Source organism: Dreissena polymorpha, chromosome 9 (assembly GCF_020536995.1).
Source record: "Dreissena polymorpha isolate Duluth1 chromosome 9, UMN_Dpol_1.0, whole genome shotgun sequence".
Classification (NCBI taxonomy): Eukaryota; Metazoa; Mollusca; class Bivalvia; order Myida; family Dreissenidae; genus Dreissena; species Dreissena polymorpha.
Window position 1 is genome coordinate 26148904 of NC_068363.1, and position 22221 is coordinate 26171124.

The 22221-nt window shown below is 36.0% G+C and overlaps 3 protein-coding genes across 6 annotated transcripts in view; 1 reads left to right on the top strand and 2 right to left on the bottom strand.

The window, feature by feature from the left end:
- The first annotated feature begins 302 nt into the window (after window positions 1–302).
- LOC127843713 (uncharacterized) lies at window positions 303–3218 on the top strand. Its single transcript, XM_052373455.1, has 3 exons — window positions 303–1248; window positions 1536–1769; window positions 1998–3218. Exons 1-3 carry the CDS (start codon window positions 1050–1052, stop codon window positions 2447–2449), a joined length of 885 nt encoding a protein of 294 aa, XP_052229415.1. The 5' UTR covers window positions 303–1049; the 3' UTR covers window positions 2450–3218.
- LOC127843716 (uncharacterized) lies at window positions 3059–5001 on the bottom strand. The gene is made up of 2 exons (XM_052373468.1): window positions 4783–5001; window positions 3059–4367 (listed from the first exon to the last, which is right to left on the bottom strand). Exons 1-2 carry the CDS (start codon window positions 4981–4983, stop codon window positions 3897–3899), a joined length of 672 nt encoding a protein of 223 aa, XP_052229428.1. The 5' UTR covers window positions 4984–5001; the 3' UTR covers window positions 3059–3896.
- A 12664-nt stretch (window positions 5002–17665) lies between these two features.
- The window catches only part of LOC127843717 (nuclear transcription factor Y subunit beta-like), a 16793-nt gene continuing 12237 nt past the window's right edge, over window positions 17666–22221 (bottom strand). For 3 of the 4 annotated variants that reach the window (XR_008032299.1, XM_052373471.1, XM_052373469.1), the window contains 3 exons: window positions 20951–21148; window positions 20075–20184; window positions 17666–18176 (listed from right to left, as the gene is read on the bottom strand). Coding sequence is in view for 3 of the 4 variants with exons in the window: in XM_052373471.1 (XP_052229431.1) it covers window positions 18150–18176; window positions 20075–20184; window positions 20951–21148 (335 nt within the window). In the remaining variant the exon portion in view is untranslated. The remainder of the gene's footprint in view (window positions 18177–20074; window positions 20185–20950; window positions 21149–22221) is intronic. The other variant, XM_052373470.1, reaches the window with a different exon arrangement.

Below are 22221 nucleotides of genomic sequence, written 5' to 3' on the forward strand. Positions count from 1 at the left end.
ATCGATTGTCCGAGTTACATAATCCCCATTCAAACCGTTTAACCATTTTTATGTCCCCCACTATAGTAGTGGGGGACATATTGTTTTTGCCCTGTCTGTTGGTCTGTTGGTTTGCGCCAACTTTAACATTTGCAATAACTTGCAATATTGAAGATAGCAACTTGATATTTGGCATGCATATGCATCTCATGGAGCTGCACATTTTGAGTGGTGAAAGGTCAAGGTCATCCTTCAAGGTCAAAGGTCAAATATATGGGTCAAAATCGCTCACTTAATGTACACTTTTGCAATATTTCAATATTCAAGATAGCAACTTGATATTTGGCATGCATGTGTATCTCATAGAGCTGCACATTTTGAGTGGTAAAAGGTCAAGGTCATCCTTCAAGGTCAGAGGTCAAATATATGTGGCCAAAATCGCTCATTTTATGAGTACTTTTGCAATATTGAAGATAGCAACTTGATATTTGGCATGCATGTGTATCTCATGAAGCTGCACATTTTGAGTGGTGAAAAGTCAAGTTCAAGGTCATCCTTCAAGGTCAAATATATGGGTCAAAACTGCTCATGTAATGTCACTTCTGCAATATTGAAGCTAGCAATTTTATATTTGACATGCATGTGTATCTCATGGAGCTGCACATTTTGAGTGGTGAAGGGTCAAGGTCAAGGTCATCCTTCAAGGTCAAACGTCATATACGGGGACAAAGTGTTTCACAAACACATCTTGTTAATCTACGTTTTTTAAAGAGGAAAACAAAAGAAACTCGTTGAAATAAGAGCGAACCTAGACACAGCTTGTCTATGAAATGGCGGACAGTTCGTTGCTAACTAACGCGCCCGATTAATCGATCGCTGATTGGTAGATCAATTCTTAGATAAGGATTTGATTGACAGGCGGCGACATGTCAATAGACCAGTTCACGCGTGACGTCACGCGCACCTGCGTGTTTACATCCGGGCTTCACTGGTAGTCAAAAAGCAAACACAAACAAAGGCGAGAAATAGAGCGTGGTAGTCGGGATTATTTTTAGATTTATTTTGTAAACATGCCAACAGGATGTTGCGCGCCTGGGTGCACACAAAGGCAAACAAAGGGAGGCGATATTTATTTCTATCGCTTTCCTAAGAATGACGAAAGACGATGGAAATGGATAATTGCAATGAAGCGCATGCAGTTCGACAACCCAAACAAACTGTGGGAACCACTTCACAATCAACAACTATGCAGCCTTCATTTTGTATCGGGTACGTCTCTTAAAATAATAATTACAATAATAATAAAGGGATAAGTTCTTGTTTTTGTAAAACTTTCACGCTGGTAAAACCTTAAAATAACACACGTGGTTGACAGTGTGGCAAATAACGTTACTATTGATGAACATCTGAGCAACAAGTACACCTTGGTGTACATATATACATTGTAGTCACTTTTAAGTACAAAGTACAAACGGGTAATTTATTTTCAAACGTTACTATAGAATGTAAAAGGTATACAATATCACTGATTACTATATGGTATCTTTGTTTATCAGGTCAGCCATCAACAGATGCCAACCATCCTGATTATGTCCCAAGCCGCTTCCACTTCACGCCAGTACTGGAGCAGACACCAAAAGCCATGGACCGGTATCAACGTGCTGTAAAAAGAAGGCGCCTTGTTCTTTCTCCGCAGCCAGAGAGAGAGAACACTCCTCTCCCCGACGAACAGACAGCCGCCCTCGGCTTGCTAGATCTTGGTGTATGCACTCCAAAATATCAAACTACAGGTAAACTACATGTACATTAGTTTATTACAATATCTCATACAAAAACCATTGAATTCTTAATTTATGTGTCTTCTCCTGTTAATGTAAGTAAACAAATATGCATTATTTCGAACCAAATATCAGTATTATTCTATTCTTTTATAGAGAAAGCTTTTCTTTTTAATAGACATCATTTCTTAACTGGTTTCATCCTTTATGTATAGTATACATAGGCCTACTAAATTGCAGGTACTGACCTTGATCCAGATCCTATCATGATGGAACTGGGTGAACTAAAGAAGAGTCACTCCATTCTTCAAGAGGAATACCAGCATCTCCTAAACGAGTACAGGGCTTTGAAGGAAACAGTGGAAGCTTCCAAGTTCACGTACAGAAACTTGAACAATTCTACAATGATTACCTTGACAGGATTGCCAAGTGTTAATTTGTTCAGATTGGTCTTGTCCTTTGTGTGTCTGTCATTGAAACCAATGGGGAAGTTATGTGCTGGTAACATTATCCTTATGGTTTTGATGAAACTAAAACTAGGATTGACAAATAAAGACTTAGCATTGAGGTTTAAGGTAGCCCCTACCCAGGTCTCAGCCATCATAAACATTGCCATCCCTGTGATTGCAGACAAGCTCAATTGTTTGATATGTTGGCTGCCAAAGGAAGAAATAATTAATAAATCTTCCTAAGGCTTTCAAGAGGCATTATAGAAAAACCAGAGTTATCATAGACTGAATTATTATTTGAATTATTTATCCAGCGCCAATCCAACCTGAATGCTCGAGCAGAGTCCTGGTCCAACTATAAACATCATAACACTGCTAAGTTTCTAATTGGCATTGCACCGCATGGAACTGTGACCTTCTTGTCTCGTGCATGGGGAGGACATGTGTCGGACAAGCAACTGACTGTGCAATCAGGTTTTTTTGATAAACTAGAACCAGGAGATTTGGTAATGGCAGACCGAGGATTTCTCATAGCTGAAGAACTTGTAGCTTATAGTGCCTCCCTCGCTATTCCACCCTTTGCCAAGGGAAAACAACAGTTCTCCCAGAAGGAAGTTGAGCATGCGCGTCGACTGTCGCAACTGCGAATTCATGTGGAGCGAGCCATAGAGCGTGTTAAGCGCTTTCAGATATTGAAAAACGTTATTCCATTAACGACGACACGCCATCTGGATTCGATTTTGACAATATGTTGTGCCATTACCAATGTATTGCCAAAGCTGGTTAAGTAATATGACACTGTTTGACTATAAGTGATACATCGAATGTAAAAACATCAAGTGTGTGTGATAATCTTTATTAGCATGGCCATAGTACATAATGTGAATTTGTACTGTATATGTTCAAATATATTAACATGTGCATTATGTCAAATGAAACGGGCATATAGGATGCAAATTGATTTATCTTCAGTGTTTTATTTACATAGTATTGCAATAAAGAAAGAAGTATAGATTGAAATGTCATTCTTTTTATTCCAATACACTAACAAATAAGATTAACATGAAGTTAAGTTGGTTTTATTCACACAAAAATACGTTATTAAAGGAAATACATTCACAAGCCTACATGATCATACACATTTTAACAAGTAATTGTCCTGCGTTGTTAACAGTGTAAACAAGGCAAACAAAACAAATATTCCAACACTTTAGTTCACCTTTATGATTTCTTACACAATATGATACAACCAAGTTATGTTTGTGAGTTGGTGGTTAACACAAATTAATATATTCCAACAAACTGATAAACAAGAGTAAAAGATCAACCGGGCATATATGTGAGCAGTCAATTTTGCATTTGCAGATTAATATATGCAAATGTTAACACTATCGAGCAAACTTCTGCTCAATCACCTCTGGCACAATGTGATTGAGGCAGAATGCTGTGCACTTGACAATCAGTTTGTCAACAAACTCTTGATCAAAAAGCACAGTCTGGCAATGGATGCCTTGATTTGTGTAAACCACAAAGTCACAATACTTCTTGTTTGCTACATACATCTGAAATTGCACTTGACTGTAATATCTGTGATTAGATTTAAGTTTCAGCGTCCCTTTTTCTAAATAAAATGTAGTGTCAATGTCAGGAATTTCCTTTACATGAAGGTCTCTGTGCTTAAATGAGCATTTCACTTCGACAAGACCTTCACTGTGGCATGCGCATGTCCTGACACCACCCGGAGAAGCAGCGAACAGGGGAACCTTGGTTCAACTACAAGCCCACACTCCCTCAATTGAAATTGTTCATGTAAACATTCCATTTCCATTTTGTACTCCTCCTTTGCCTTCCCCTCATACCTCAAGCCAAATGCAACACTCTCAATATGCGACAAATTCGACTGCTCCCGCTTCATTACCTTGTTTATCACGGCAAGAGGCGCAGTCTGCGGTTTGAGCGTCAAAATGTCATGTGCCACTGTGGCCGTCACACGCCCTTCACGGTGCCGTTTCCACAGCAAACTGTTGTTTTGGGCACGGGTCATGGTCTCCAAGTTTTGGCACTGCTGGGGAGTGGCCAAAAAGTCTTGAACAAAGGCATCGCAGGTCCATTGCATTTCCCCCTCATTGTGGGCTTCTTGGGGAAGAGGCCTGTTCAGAAGCTGTAAAAAATAAACAAAAATCCCATGGATATCGAATGCATTAAATTAAATAAATATAACGCTGACCATTCTTTTACAGCTTCTATGTTGAAAACTAGGAGAAATGACATCATGCTTGAAATGCTCAGGTTTAAATGAAATGTGCAGGTGTCAAAAGAATGAAGTATACATATTTTGTCTCTGATTATTTGTTGATTGCTCTACAAATGTTGCTTTTGCATAAACTTAAAAAAAATGCAGCATAGATTGATCACATGCAAAAAGAAATTGTGTTTTTATTTTCATTGTAACATTTGCATCAAATGATGCAAGATAGATAATTGGGGAGTCTTAAGTTACCCTGTAATTTATTTGTGCTCTTTATATCTCAGCATAATATTGCAGAAAACAAGCAATTGCACTGCATTGTACTTACCGGTGGAAGATCTTCGTCCTCTGAAGCGCTGTCTGTATCAGAGTCACCCTTTGTGAGGCACCCCGCACTAGGGCAAATTCTCCGAAGCTCCTGCAGGAATCTTTGCTTCTCCTCTTCATCCAGTTTACACTCCTGATGAGGCCTTGGCTTGTTTACTTTCAGCCTTGCAGATTTGCCATGCTTGGGCTTCGTGAAATCCATATACACAATTCGCTTTGGTGTTACTTGAATTTTTTTAAGAAAACATAATTTATCTCACTATAAATTGAATAATTCCAATCTATTTATTGTATAACAAGAATTATTATGCAAAACACATAGAATCTACAATAATTTTATGCAATATTTTCTGAAAAACAAGAGAAAGCAAAAGATTTCTTTTTAAAGTGTTTTGTTGCCACTACAGCAGTGCAGTGGTCAGCTTCACTTTGCAATTTATGTGGAGATTTTATTAAGGCGACCAAATTAAATGTATGGAATATGGATAAATTTGGTTTAGTTTAGCTGAAGTATGATTTTGAAAAGCAATTATTTCTGGTTTTCCTCATTTCGGTTGTGTTTGTATTTATTTTCAAGTGTAGTAATGTAAGTGAAAGAGGAGACGCTCTAAATAAGGGCATGGTACAATACCTTCTTCCCAAATGACCGGTTCCATGTACAGGCCTCACTGGTCTTGGAATTGCTGTTGACTCGCAGTCTGCCAATAGCTTCAAACTTGAAGAGCGGGGCTGCAATATGGCTGCAGGCTTCACCCAATCTGAAAAACAAAAGTAACTGATAAATGAAGATTTTATGTGTTGTGTTCTGCATACAGCAGGAAATCATCAGTTGACATGCTATAGTTCTAATCTAAATATTAGTCCTCGCCAGTACTGACTTTTACTATAAGTGTCCACGCTCAATGATCATGTAATTGTATAGAAATTAATGGGCATTGAGTAAAACAAATTACTGTTTTCATATTTAAACAATTAGGCTATTTACCCAGCTTTGCAAGTGCAGTGTGCAGATATCACTCCTCCTTTGACCTTGTCAATACTGACCCAGGGTTCATGGGGCTTATCGTTGGCTCTCTGTGATGGTGCAACCTTAGTTTTCAAAAAGCAGATGGGACTGTCCTCGCCAACAGATAGTACTGAAAAGCGAGTAGTTAATTGAACAGAAAATTGCTTAAGCTTTGCAAATGTTATTTCTTACGATTTTTGACACCTTATATCTTGAAAAGTCAAACAGAACCGTCTGCATCGTACTTTATATCTTGCCTTACATAGCTGTATACGACGTAAAATGTATACGGTCGAACATTTAATGATGTCTAGCACAGTTTTGTATTGCGCAAGTTGCATACGCTCTAACATACCCGGCAAACATTATATATTCACACGATTATCACAAGATAAATTATAGAATCAAGGTGTATAGAGTTTTGAGCAATACAAATGCACGTTTTGCGATTCTGAATTCCGTTCAGTCGTTTTGATTTACTGAGTTTGTATTTTATAGGCGAATGAACATTTCACGTGTTTGTATGTACTTTGTTTAACTAATAATGTGTATTCTTTTCGGTTATGCAGACTGCCTCATGAATGCAATTTAAAGAGCGAATTGTTAAATATCATCAATAGAAAAATGATTTGATTCATGCAAGGAAAAAACAACTTACTAAGTATTAACTTACGGGGAATTTAAAAGTTGATGAATTTCACCCTAGAATTCACGTTCAGATGAAAAATGGTACATCATAATCGACACATTATAGATAAAGGGGCCTTTTCACGTTTTGATAAATTGACAAAATTAAAAAAAGTTGTTTCAGATTCGCAAATTTTCGATTTAGTTATGATATTTGCGAGAAAACAGTAATACTGAACATTATCCAAGCTCTAATATAGCCATTATATGCATCTTTTGACGATGTAAAAAACCTGAAAATTATAAAGCGTTGCAACGCGAAACGATTGAATAATGTGGAGAGTTCTGTTGTTATATTTTGTGAAACTACGAGGATTACTTATATATAGTATAAAATACATCTAACGTTGTATGCGGATGGTCGAGGGGTCTAAGTGGAACACTTTTTACGCCAGGATTCCAGGGGTCAGTAGTTCGAGCCCTGTTGGAGTTACTTATTTTTTCTTTTTTTCATCCCCGCCGAAAATTCTTCGGAGGGAATATAGTAATTGGTCCTGTCCGTCTGTCCATCTGTCCGTCTGTCCGTCCGTCCGTCCGTCCGGCTGAAACTTTGTCCGGAGCATAACTCCAAATCTATTCAATGGATTCACTTTAAACTTAGAATATAAACAGATGGCAACTAGGAGAAGTGCATTGACCAAGAACCATAACTCTATCTACCTTAGTTTTTGAATTATCTCCCCTTGTATATGATTTTAAAGTACATTTTTGTCCGGAGCATAACTCTAAATCTACTGAAGGGATTTACTTGAAACTTGAAATATACACAGATGGCAACTAGGAGAAGTGCAGTGATCAAGAACCACAACTCTATCTACCTTAGTTTTTGAATTATCTCCCCTTTTATATGATTTTAATGTAAATTTTTGTCCGGAGCATAACTCTAAATCTACTGAAGGGATTTACTTGAAACTTGAAATATTAACAGATGGCAACTAGGAGAAGTGCAGTGACTAAGAACCACAACTCTATCTACCTTAGTTTTTGAATTATCTCCCCTTTTATATAATTTTAAAGTACATTTTTGTCCGGAGCATAACTCTAAATCTACAGAAGGGATTTACTTGAAACTTGAAATATAAACAGATGGCAACTAGGAGAAGTGCAGTGACCAAGAACCATAACTCTATCTACCTAAGATTTTGAATTATCTCCCCTTTTATATAATTTCAAAGTAATTTTTTGTCCGGAGCATAACTCTAAATCTACTGAAGGGATTTACTTGAAACTTGAAAAATAAACAGATTGCAAGTAGGAAAAGTGCAGTGACTAAGAACCATAACTCTATCTACCTTAGTTTTTGAATTATTCCCCCTTTTATATAACTTTAAATTAAATTTTGTCCGGAGCATAACTCTAAATGTACCAAAGGGATTTACTTGAAACTTGAAATATAAACATATGGCAACTAGGAGAAGTGAAGTGACCAATAACCATAACTCTATCTACCTTAGTTTTTTAATTATCTCCCCTTTTGTATATTTTTAAAGTAAATTTTTGTCCGGAGCATAACTCTAAATCTACTGTAGGGATTTACTTGAAAATTCAAGCTTAAACAGATGGCAAGTAGGAGAAGTGCAGTGACTAAGAACCATAACTCTATCTACCTAAGTGTTTTAATTATATCCCTTCTATTTAATTTCAAAGTAAATTTTTGTCCGGAGCATCATGAATTATCTCCCTTTATTTGTTTTATACAAATATTATTCTACTCTCTAAAACAAATGTTGTCATACAAGCAAACACATTTCGGCGGGGATTTGGCACTACTGTGACAAGCTCTTGTTAAATGTTATTCTTGATTTTTTACTTCAGCTTTTTAGAAAAAATGTTTACATTTATCAATAGAAAGCTTTTAATGACACACTTCAAAACATGCCAAAATCTGTGAAAAGGCCCCTTTAAGGCAATTGCATAAAGTGTTTGTATATAAGAAAAGTTCATGCAAAATCGAAGCCATAACTTATAATTCAAACTGTTGCATCCGTCTATTGTTTGTATCCGTTCTGATCACACAGCCAGGTGTTTTGATTAGAATTATACGTTCACGTTGCTATTTTTTGACAATTCAATACCTTGTCAGGAGCGTATACTTAAAACCAAAATACCGGACCACACGCGGACCACACGCTACTTTACTACATATTTTAAACCTTTGAAGTAATTCTGTATGAAAATGGACTTTTATATAAACTATCTATAAATCGCGAGGCAGGTTGCGAATATCGGGCGGTTTAAATAAATATAATGTTTGTTAAGTGTTAAAAACACCTTAGGCCCGTTTAAAGAACATTAATTTGTTCACACGAGCTTGTGAAAATTGCTGCCCTTTGAAAAACTCCATTTTATTGTTACCTACTGTATATATAATTGTCAACATTGTTTCAAGACATCATGCACATACGATTCTTATGTTAGATGCAATTATAATTTATTTATTAGTTTACTCGTTTACAAATTAACATAAATTTAGAATTCTTATACTTTATTTATGAAACCGATTTGAAACAAAATAACTGTGAAGATTGTGAAGCTAATGGGACATTGGTATCAAGGAGACACAATGCATACGAAGGTCAATCGTGATTTGCATTAAGCAAAAGCAGCACCCCTAGTTTTCTGTTTTATTAAAACAAAAACGGTAAACAAAAATAATTTCAATTTTCAAACATTGACTTTAAAATCAGATTGCAGGGCCGGTTCCAGAGAGAACATAACTGGGGGGGGCACACAATTTGTTTCATAGAACAAATGCGGGGGGGGGGGGGGGGCGGCGGCATGAAATCAGTGTACCAAGAACAGTCATTTATTAATACGTTTAAACTTTATATAGGTGATTTCAACATAAAGAAGTAAATATAAAACGCTGTGTGTTAAAGATGTTTAATTTTTATTTAAAATTGTGATTGACATTCAACAGTACAGCAAGTAACAAATACACAGTGGCTCCCATTGGTAGGGGGCTGGCAGATTTAACCACACTTGAGTTTATAGGTGGATGCTAACAGTCATTTTCATGATACGTTCTGAAAATTTAAAAGAGAGAGTATTTAGAAATGTAAAATTCAGTTGAATTAATTATGCACACATTTTATTGCAAAATATGCATATATTTTGTTGATCTGATCAATATTTCAATAATCATATTTTGTCAGAGCGTGATAAAATGTGAATGTTATAAGTAAAAAATGCAAAAGCTGAAAAAAGTACACAAAACGTTCGATAAAGTTCAATAATTTTGATAAATTGTATATATCTACAATGTGTATAGAGAGCGGAACAGGCATATATCATTGTATGGGCTTTATTCGTTTTATATTACTGGCAGTATAAAGATGTTTTTTTAATTAATTAAAACTAAATTTTTCTTTGTTCCTTTATTTCAATATTTAAGAGTTAAACATATAACATACTGACTAAACTTAGCGCAATAAACGGGTTATAATACAATTTATTTTTTCGGCGTAAGCTGTATTAAGCCAGCTTTTCACCCTGACTTGACCTTTGTAAGTGTCCAATAATATTCAAATAAAATTTCCCGCGACTAGGTACGAATGAATACACTTCATTTATTCCATTGGCTGATTTGAGTTTAACACCAGAACATTGGAAACATATCCGCGTCTTTGTAACACTGTTTTAGTGCATGAAACAATTTTATCTCTAATGAAAAGGCTCAATAGATAGAACAGTTTTACAATCAATTTTCGACATAAATACAATTTGTGCGTTCACCTTTTATTTTCAGAGAATTACCAGCGCAAAAGCGCTTATACTAAAGGCTATATTCTCATATTTAGTACTTACTTGCATTGCATTTCAACCCGCGAGGTTTCAGGTCAATTCGCGGCCAGTGTGTGAAAGTCAGAGTTTATATACAGTTCATCACCGGAGTTCGCAGAAGGGGTTGCGATCTTTTCATTGAAGGAAAAAATTGGAATCTATGCTATTTTTGTCTGATGGAGTAAATAGTTCGTTTAGTCGCTTTGTCGATATATCAATATTTTAGGCACAGCTGTTGCCTTGGTCGTGTACAGTTGGCGTAAACAAGCCGTCGTTTCAGCAGCAGAATTGTTACCTAACTTTAATGCATTGCATTCCAATCCGCAAGGTATCAAGGTCAGTTTGCGGTCAGTTGCAGAAATCTTTATATAAACGCCGTCTCGTAAACTGTGTGCACTTGAAGTCTGTTTTGATCAGAAAGATACTAAATAAAGATATTCGGCGATATTATTGTGGTATGTCAATCATCGATTTTTAATATGTTTTCAACATTTGCATGATAAGGACCAATTTTGATAAAATTAATTAGAAATATTTATCGATTTAGACCAGTTTTTTTAAGCATGAGCACAATAATTCACTATACTATAATTACCCGGTATGCAATTAAATTAAGATTCGAGTATTGCCGGCTGACCTATATGCACTCGTTTATTTTCATGTTTCTTGTGTTTTTCTATTCTGTAAATATAGATATCTGAGTAATAATATCACATAAAGCAAAATAAGCCACGAAATCTGGCGCAACACCCCGTAACTGATTTGCTTGTGATGTAGCTAAGAACTGCGCAGAAAAAAGGCATCCGCTACTTTTTATCTCATAGAGATAACTTTTGATCGTTCATAAACATCGACCACAATCAACGCCGTATATCTTTTTTAAAGATATTTCTTGTTATAATATATTCTTACCTTAGACTCAACAACTTTGACTCCGAGTCTGACTCTGTGGGCTTTTTGTTGTTGGTTTTTTTGGATGGAACAAAAAATTGGTCCAGCGGGCTTTATTAGGAAGACAGTGCCGTGAAACGCTGTCTTATATACCGTAAGAAACGTCTCCTTATTTAACGTTCCAATGATTATAACATATAACAACACATTGTTAATCGGTATAATTGCCATCAAAACAATGTTCGAGTTCATCCAGACGCTTATTTAATGTTATGCAGACGTTTAGGATCTACTGCCGAAAAGAGCGCATACCGCACTTAAGAGATTGTTGCTACGGTGATAAAGGAGTGTTAACGTACAACAGGTGCCTCCCCTGTGGATAATAGACAGTTTGGTTGGTAGGGGCACCTCTCTGTCGGAAATCGGGGAAATCGGAACATCTGGCTAAGTTGGCTTCACAAAAAACACTTGCACGAAAAAAGAAGGCTTAGCGGCTGGGGGGGCCCCTCGTGCCGCCCCGGTAAATCCGTGCCTGGATTGAAACACAATGTGAATAGGTAAATACGTTTCTTAATTTATTTGATAATTAGTAATTTTACAAAACGCTTTAAAGCAAAGTCTTTTAAAGTCTTACGATTGAAAGACAATTTTACGGCCCTGCAAAGCGATGTTCTCAACATGAAACAAACGCTACATACTGCAGAGAAAATACGCTCTGACCAGATGAAAACTTTCACCAACTCGCTTGAATTGATAAAGTGTGACCTGCTTGAGTGTAAACAGTTTATGACTAATTGCTTGAACAACTTCAATCTCGGTGTGAATGATCTGAAACTTAGGCTACAACCTCTCGAATCAGCCATTTTAGCGGTTTCCCGGCGAGTATCAAGCATGGAGAACATTCTAGATAAGACGAATGTCTTTGCTATCACAGCGGCTGTGCAACCCCTCGAGGCAAGGCAAAATATTCTCCCATGCAACCAAAATCCAACCGAGAACGCTAATTTGTCGCCACTTAGTAACTCTGGGGATAGCCAGTAGTACCCCAGAAGACCAATGTCACCACCTAATGCGGTCATCATTCCGGCTTGTGTCAATCACTCAGCTGATATATTTAGAAACTATATAGATAAATTGTATGACATAATGAACTCTTACACGATCAACGGAACTGTATTAATGCTTGTTGACTTTAACGCAAAGTATGATGCTCAAAGCCCGCGATCTAGAGACTCACTTCTGTATATGTTTTTTGCAGATAATAATATGGTTCCTGTAAATAGAAAAAACAAATGCAGTGGGGCCAGTGCAACATATGTATCTTATGAAGGTAATTGTCAGTCAATTATTGACTTTGTTTGTGTGCCTGTTGAAATATTTGACTGTGTAAGGAATTGTATTGTTATAGATGATGATTGTATGAATGTTTCCAGACACAGACCTATCATTTGCTCGATCGATGTACTCACTCGTAAAACTGATGCATGTGATAATACGATAATGTCTGTTAATTGGCGTAAATGCAATGACGCTCACTTTAATTATTATAATAGATTATTAATGTATGATTGTGATATTAACGATTTAGCGCACTGTGACCTGAAACTAAAAGGCACTATAGTCGCTGCATATGTGCGGGTGTGTGAAAGACTTACCAGCTATGCAAACGCCACACTACCGCAGAAAAGATATGTTTCTTATCTAAAGCCATACTAGAACTCGGAACTCACTGCGGCCCACGATAGTATGTCTCTGGTGAGAAGGGAGTGGTGTCGTCAAGGCCGCCCACGTGACGCTACTGACCCCGAAGTCCGTGTACTCCCAGAAACCGTAGACTATATAATATCTACGTGTCCGAAGAGAAAGGCTGGTGGATATGACAATCTCCAGTATGACCATCTAATAAATGCAAAATATGTGATATCCCCGGTGCTGGCGAACATTTATACCTGGATGCTACGTACCAGACACGTCCCAGACAGCATAAAGTGTGGCGTCATCATCACTATGCACAAAGGGGGGAACAAACGTCGCGACTTGCCGGATAATTTCCGTGCCATAACTCTCACTTCCGTTTTATTAAAATTGTTCGAATCAGTCCTATTTACAAGGTCAAAAGTAAACATTATGTCGAACATAAATAAACAACAAGGTGGCTTCCAATACGGATTGCCCTGCCTAATGACTTCCTTCATTCTGCGTGAATCTGTGTATTGTGCACGAGAGTCCAACTCCAAGCTATATGCATGCTTTATGGAGGGCAGAAAGGCCTTCGACACCGTTTGGCATCGCGGGATGCTCTACAAGCAGTATGCAGAAACAGACATTGACAGCACAAGCTTTCTTGCATTCTGTGTTATATACACGAATATGTCTATCTGTATCCGATATCAGGGGAAACACTCAGAGTGGTTCGACGTCCGTCAGGGAACGAGGCAATGTGGACGCAGCTCCCCGTTGCTCTTCTTACTCTATATCAACGGGCTTATCAGTACCTTAGAGAAATCTGGGGCTGGCATCTGTGTGTACGATATTTGGGTCAGCTCACCTACAGTCGCCGACGACATGCTATTGCTGTCATACTCTGTTCATGGATTACATGCAATGCTTGAAATCTGTAGCAACTATTCAAAACAGTGGCAGTACCAGTATAACCCGAACAAATGTGCAGTCGTTGTTTTTAACGAGCGCTTGAAGGGAGAGACAAACCGAACTGTCAAACTTGGTACTCACACAATCAAAGAGGCATCTTCCTACGTTCACCTTGGTTTGAAGTGCGACCCGTTTCTACGTTCTACAGGAATGGTTGATGACGCGTGCAACAAGCTTCGCGGGACATATCTGAGTATCGTTAATAGTGGAATATCTCCCCTTGCACTCAACCCGTCAACATCTATAAAAGTCTATAGCTCTGTTGTGATACCTAAAGCATTATATGGCTGTGAACTGTGGACTTCAATAAGTGCAGATGACATAATTAAGCTAGAACGCTCTCATAGGTTTGGCCTTATACACATACAGGGTCTGCCACAAAACACTGCAACTAACTTTACTTTATATGCTATCCATGCCGTTCCTACGGAGACACTAGTTGATTACAGAAAGCTGTTTTTTCTAGGACAACTTTGCAACCTGCCAAATACATACATGGCTGAACATTTGTTTAACAGCAGACTCATATATTATGAAATTTCGACAAACAACACCATGGTTTCATTCCTGACATACGTGCGATATTCTGCAAGTACGAACTTCACCACATCATGGATCAATATATTGCAGAAGGCCTGTTTCCGGTGAAAAGTGTGTGGAAAGCCATGCTCCGCCGACACATTACACAAAAAAAGGAATTTTTATCTGTTTCAAGAGTCTTCAGAGAAGTACCCCTTTCTTGGCTCAATAATATTACGGTCCGACGGATTGTGTGGTTTATGGACTAGCGCCAGATATAATCCTGAACTCTCCTCTCTCTGTAGTAAGACAATGCGAGTAATTGGGCGACTTACTATGCCCGCGTATATAAATACATGTGCACTTTGTAATGGAGTGAATTCGAATATAGTGCTTCATCGTATTCTGTTCTGTAATGTGAATTCTAACACTCGTGAACAGTTATGGAATATCATAATTTAGACACAAACGGACGTAGTGCTTTCAACCAGATGTGTAGCTCTAGTCTTTCTGAGCAGTGCAATTACATACTCCGGATGTTTCTTGATATTAACTAGGACAACTTCATTCATACAAGACTTTCATCACTAGTCTGCAAAATGTTTTTACAGTAGGGGACTCACTAAATGATCACCTTGCGATTATATTAAGATATATATTATATACAATACACTTAAATAGTCTTTTTTACAGCCAGCCATCGTCTGTCTAGCAATTTCGTGTTTCGGTGCTAGGCTAGAGATTGGCTGGTTATATATCTAACTTAACATAATGATCATGATAACACGATACTCTTGGCTGCCTGACTAGAATTTCGATTTTGCCTTGTAGATGGGACAACTTGGAGACTCTTCTAAGTAATAAAAAATAACAAAGCATCGCGAAATTACTTAATAATCATGTTTATAAAGTTCTCTCTTTTTTGCTTATGTTGATGTTAACATCCATATTTATAACATGACCTACGCTCCAGGAGTGAAATAACGTAATGCTCAATTTTGTTTATTACACGGGTGTTGTTACACTAGTTATATAACTGTGAAATGACGTCATTTTTTACGAAATGACGTCATTATTCCTGCGAATTTCTTCAGTTAAACTCTTTCACCAAAGTCAATATGAATAAACATGTTATAAATGGAATCTTAGATTCGTTGTCATTTTGTATTGAATTTATTAAACTCGTTATCTAAATAAAGATAAAAACTCGGCAAGCCTCGTTTTTAATTTTTTATCTTTTTTTAGATGACTCGTTTAATAAATTCAATACACAACGACCACTCATGCAAGATCCAATATATATCGTTTATGTTTGTATTTATCTGAACCCTTGTTCATATATGTTTATTTTTTGTTTGGATCTTCGTATCTTGTATATGGAGTAATAAAAGTAAATATATCAATAAAACGCAAACATTATCCATTTGTCGCGTTCAAAATTTATCATCGATTCATACGACTAAGTTCATGTTTTTGCAACACTGCGTTTTGCAAAGTTGATTTAATATTTGACGGATGCTTTTAATCAAATCTTTTGACGTAAAATGGTTAATATGTTCGTTTTGTTTCAAGAAATGAACTAATATACGTACCACCACTAAATTCTACATATCGTTTTTTTACGATTGCTGACTGTATCTAATATAAACCGACTTGTAAATTTAAAAGAACATTGTTTAAGTTTTGTAATTGCTAATGGTTGTCGGTTAAGCACGTGCTAGTGTAAAAAATGAAATTCTCGTCAATAACGTAAGTTTTCATTTACCTGAATCTTGATGCAACTTTGAATGAAGTCCAACAATTGTAAAGCAGCCGGTCAAAGGACGTGGTAAAATGGCTGCTGTAGGTAGTGGGCTGAACAAATCAGGTGAGCGTTTTTCAGATGGGTAGTTGGGTGATTGTATCATTTTCATTTAACAAACACACACCAAAAGCTTTGAAGATCTTCTTCGTGCACAAGCATAATTTTTATTTAAACAACAGCAAGCTTAGCGCAAGTTATGGACTTGTTCAAAGATTTTCGTATTCAAAAAAATGTCAATAAATATGTTTGATAACAAATCTACAAATCTTCCAATTAGTACAAGCTTAATGCAAAAGCAAGAAAATAGAATTGAAAATACTGTCTTCCCGGTATTCGAGCCCGGAAGCAAAAGATAGTGCTCTTTCACTGCGTTACGCAGGCGTTAGTTTTTTAAGGGAAACATCTACGCTTCTTAAGTACTTATTTTTTTTCCAAAATATCGAACAAAACCGGTATAAACGCTTTATTATTTACCGATTTCGAGTGAAGATCATCCACTAATGAAACAATATTTTCAACATGTTTCTTAGTAAGTAAATTTAATTTCACTCGTGTATACATATTGTGAACATTCGGTGTAGAATGTATGATAATTATTTAAAAAAATCATTTTACGAAACTGTGAAGAAGTCCCCATACTTAAATAAGTAAAATGTGTTTTTTAACATAAATGTTTCAAACCACATACAATCATTCTCACTATTTCCAGACTAAACCAGTTTTATAAACACTGCTTCTTCCTTGTTTCAGGCTCAGTGTTATGAACTTATCCGATTGCATGTAAAATTGACGTGTTATCTTAGCTTAAGAATTATCCGGATTATTATTTAAAAATAATTTATTTAAATACTAGATTGTAAAGAACTAATTACAGTTTAATTAGCGATAATTATTTAAAAACGTGTTAAATACTCTTGTTTAATTTATTTTGAAGATTTCCCGATAATAATCCCAGTAAAACATACCTTTTCAACAGCCTGTAATTTATAAATGACTTCTCGTGTGCGCTAATCATTGCCGCTGGCCGCTCACGTTTAGTGACCGTAATACTGATACAGAAATTAAGGGGGAATTTCAATCGGGGGTATTCAGCCTCCGCACAGAGATTTAACGGGAACCAGCATAGCTGGATTTAATCCATGCCTTCATAACCAACTGCGTGATGATTGCCTAGCCACGTGGTGCATTAATTGTACCGTTGTTATTTTTACTTTTCTTAATTTAGGTAAAAAAATTTATGTACCTAAACTTGTAGACTATTTTCAAAATGTAAAAGAAAATGATACTACTTTTCATAGTATGGTAATCATAAGTGGAGTTTGTGTGAATCCTGTATAAAATTATGAGAGATTGTAAATAAATGTCATTTTCCTCTTTTACGTTTTTGAAAAAAACTCACCACTGTGGACAAGTAAAAGCAAATTGCATTGGTGTTTGCATTTTTCGTGGCTGTTCAATTGGCCTACGCTAAAAAGTCGAACTTCATGTCTTGTGACTGTAAGTAATATTAAATACATTCAAAGAGAGAACAACTACAGTACCTTCAGCGCTTTGATTTATTTTGTATACAAAAAATGCATAACAAAACGCTTCAAGAGTTCACTGAACAGCGTATTCGACAAAGACAGAGCTAAATCTAGACACAGTTTTACAAGTATTAAAGGTAAACAAAAATAATAGCATAAACCCATTTATGCCAAGCGTCTAGAAAAAAAGCCTTGGAAAACTGCGTAGACCCAGATGTGACGCCACATGATGCGGTGTCTCATCAGGGTCCTCGCTGTTTGCTTAAAGGAATTTCTTAAAGAAATGGGTTAAGAAATAATAAATTTTATTAAAACACTCGATTTATTTTTTATTTTTTATTGTTAATCCAAGAATTAAACGATTGAGGAAAATCGAGACACTTGACTAGCGACTGTTTTTTTTTCATTTACAATGGTTGACGAGCCGTTTTCGTTGTCGATAACCATTCCGAACTTTCAGAAGATTCCGAATCCGAAGGGCTCTAGTTCTTTCTTCATCCCTAGGTACGTTTCTCGCTTGATGCCTCCTAAAAACATATAAAATCTGATTTTTGTGTTTAAATACGGGAGGTTGAAACTGTTCATTAACATATTATCCCGTTGATAAAATTGCATAACTTGATCTCAAAGATGTTCGGTTCCAGTATTCTCTCTGAAATACGAATATGCTGTATTTTTTAAAATAGTGAACACTGAAAGGGCAGTATCGGAACCGAGCAACTTTACTGAAGATGTTATGAATGTTGTAAATGGTCTTCCATTTTTCCTTCGAGTAATATTGCTTTAGTTATAGTGTTTCCATCTATAGCTCTAGCTTTTTGTGCCACCTTCCAAAGTGTAACGTATTCAGAACATATAATTCGTAGCCAATCAGCTTTTGAAGGTGTAGCCCAGATTCCTTTAAACCCATCGGCATTCAGATTATTACATGAACCGATTGCTGAAAATGTATCATAAGTAGCTGCATTTGCAGTTGTAAAAAAGCTAGTTCTACTAATATAATCCTTCAAATTGGAACAGAGCCCGAATGACATGTTTGAGTTAAATTATCAGTACAATATTTCGTAACTGCATCTTGATCATCGGCATACTATTTAATATTAGGAGTTGAATCATAAACTTAACTATTGAGTTTTGTCCAACTGGGTGTTTCATTTCTGCTATACTGTCTAGGGTAAAGAAAAACAAAAGTTATCCTTTTAATGACCCCCCATGTTTAAATCACCAGTCATCATATTTGGAGACTTTGAAAATACTCGATGATCTACATAATTTTATATAGATCAAACCAAGTTTGAATGTAAACATCGATGACTTTTTTTAGCATATAAATGTAATCGATTTCATGATGCTGGCACAACCACAAACAACTGAAACTGAATGAACCATGGAGAGATTCAATATTGTTACCGTCAGCTGAATCTGTTAATAGCAACTTCTAAAACAAATTACATTTATCGTTGCATGCATTTGTCTAAAATAATTTGAAAATGAATTAACATTTATATCAATGTGATTCGTATTACAGCCTTTTAATTTCTTAATGTTATTCCAAAATTTTAAAAACTCGGATCTACTCATATATTAAAGACGGCAAATGTTTTATTGAAATTAAAATTAGCTTTCCTCTTACAATCACCTTATGAACGCCTAGATTCTTACAAAAATTAACGCGTTTTATCATTTGGCTGGTTATTAAATAATTGTGTATTTTGCTTTTTTTTACAATCAGCGTGAACCATAGCGTACCCGATTGTATTACATGTTTATCTTAACTTATACTAAAGGGTCGTTTTCTTTGGACACGAAATAATATCCGATAAAGTATAGACGCTATCAATCAACAAAACAACATCTAAAGAACCGTTCAACAAAGCGTGTGTTAGTAGGTCAAAATTTGCGATGAGTTTTGTCACATAATTATGTAGTAATGTAAATTTACTACTACGAACTATATTCCAATTTATACGGTCATATGTATTGCATAGAGTTGTACCGTTATTATTTAATTTCCGTGAATATTTAATTTTATTTTATGCTTTCCGGTGGTTTATAGAGAAATATCAGTGAAATAAAATTGGTATTCCATTGTTTTAAACAGTGAAAAATAACAATGAAAAATATCGATATTTTTCACTGTTTTACTGTGAAATGACGTCATTTTTTCGACGAAATGACGTCATTAATCCAGCGAAATCATCCAGTTAAACTCATTTACAATGTAAATAAACGGTAAAAAAGCATAAAATAAAAAGAAAATTTGTTGGATTCGATGGAATATCGATTTTATTTCACCCGTGATCATAGAAAATATATATTTTCACTCGTGGCTTCGCCACTCGTGAAAATATTGTTTTCTATGATCACTCGTGAAATAAAATCGATATTCCACCGAATCCAACAAATATCCTCTATGTATACTGACCTGAGGCTTGCGCAGAGCTTTGTTTTTTGCTTGCCCACTTGTCTGCTGTTTCTGGGTATATGAGCGTGGTTGCGGTTGTTTGGGTGCTGGCTTTCGTGGAAGTTTATCAACTGCAAATATTTCATTTTATAATATTAACGATTCCATTTGACAGTTGCTCTTAAATTTCTTCTATCCGAAAGGGACCTGTTTACAGTTTGGCAAACAATTGCAATTTAAAAAAACATTGATCGAATAGTGTAAAATAAAAGAGCTTTTTATGCAAAATAATTTGAAAAATACGCGTATTATTAACATAGCATTTAAATCATTGCCAACCAAAGCAGCATCAAAGGTTCGGTGCTAGTTAGTTGGTTATGCTTTCGAAGGTCACGGTTTTGAATCCCGATTAGCGTAAAATTTCTTCAACCAGTATTTCTTGCTATTTTAATTATTTAAGACCATTTCAAATAATAAAAGAAGTTCTAGTAAAAAATATTAACTGTCATTTAAAAAAAATCAATATTTGTGAGCAAGTCAACCATATCATGTCTTTTTATGCTTATAAATTGGACTTGATTAAGGTAGTTTTGAATTTAAATGCATGTATATATCAGGTTGCTTAACAAATAGAGAAATTATGGTCGGTGGCATTTGACAACATGTGATGTCATGCAAGTCTGATTTGGCGTATGAAAAGGCCCGGCTATTTCTGCTTACCAAAACCGCTTTGACATTTTAAGGCTTATCAATCCATATGTTGTCTTATATTGTATTTAATTGTATACCCCTGCTTGCATGTACCGAAGTAAGCTTTGTCACATTTTGCTGTAAGCAGTTTTCTAAAACATGTTCTTCTCTAAAAGAAAACTGTTCTGCCCATGGAAACATACTGACCTTGGTCTTGGTAATCAGAATGTGGTAACCCTTGGTTTCTACGACTTGGCTTGGGAGGAAAGCTAGATGGTTGACCTTGGGATTGTGTGTGGTACCCTTGAGAATAGTTTGCATAATTCTGTTGCATTATCATAGCTTGACATTGACCTGTAGGGAGAACGGTGCCCCCACCCATAGGGTTTCCTTGGTAATATACAGCTGAAAATGTAGAAAATTAATGTTTTCAATACTTGAGGGGTTTTATGTAAACAGGCGGAACATGATCCGTAAGGCTCCCACCTGAGACGCGAATGAATTAATATTATGCTGACAAGATGAAGTTTATAAACAAAGGTACTTTATGAAACAAATATATTTAATTTATAAGAAACTATGTCAAACTTCTGATGATCGAACATATTTCCAACACAGAAAGAAAATGTACTTTTTTAAACCTTGTATAAATGTATGGTTATCTCTTGCAAAAGAGGCTGTCTCTACAAACGTCAATAGGTCACTTGTGAATTGTTTATAAATCAACTCGAAATATTCCGTATCAGCTGCTGAGATACCACAAATCTCTCTGTTTCACTGGGTTAATCACTGTTAATATCACTCTGCAAAAATCATCATCATCATCATCATCACTACCACCACCACCATCATCATCATCATCATCATCATCATCATCATCATCATCATCATAGAAATAAACTTCTGGTAAATGGTTGTTATAATCTTTAACCTGTGTTGAATGGTCAAACTTCAGCCAAAATTACAAACTTAGGTAACACATTCCGGAATGGCATAAATGTGTTCTACTTACCACCAACAATTTCGAACTCTTTTGTGATATTAGCATGACAAACATTGTGAGCAAGTTGTATGAAGATTGTGGAAATGTTACATCAAGAGAGATAATTATATTTCAATATAAGCTATTCATGGTAATGTGCCCGCCCTTTGTGGCAATTCTTTTCAATTTACCGACACATTGGTTCAAGCAATTTTTAGAACAAATGTTCTGACCAAGTTTGAGGAAAATTAAACTACAAATGTAACTAACTGTGTTAAGTGTTAAGAAGCTTTTTCTTAAGTTTGACCCAGGGACCGTATTTTTTTTATCTCACGTGTCCGAGCTTCAAACAAGACCGAGATATCATTAGGACAAATGTTCTAGAGTTCTAGATTGTAAGCAAGGTTTCACTTAAGCCTGATTAAGATATATGATATAAGATACACTGTCGTTTGTTGGCGATGTTTTTTAACGGACCGAAACCATTTTTAATCTC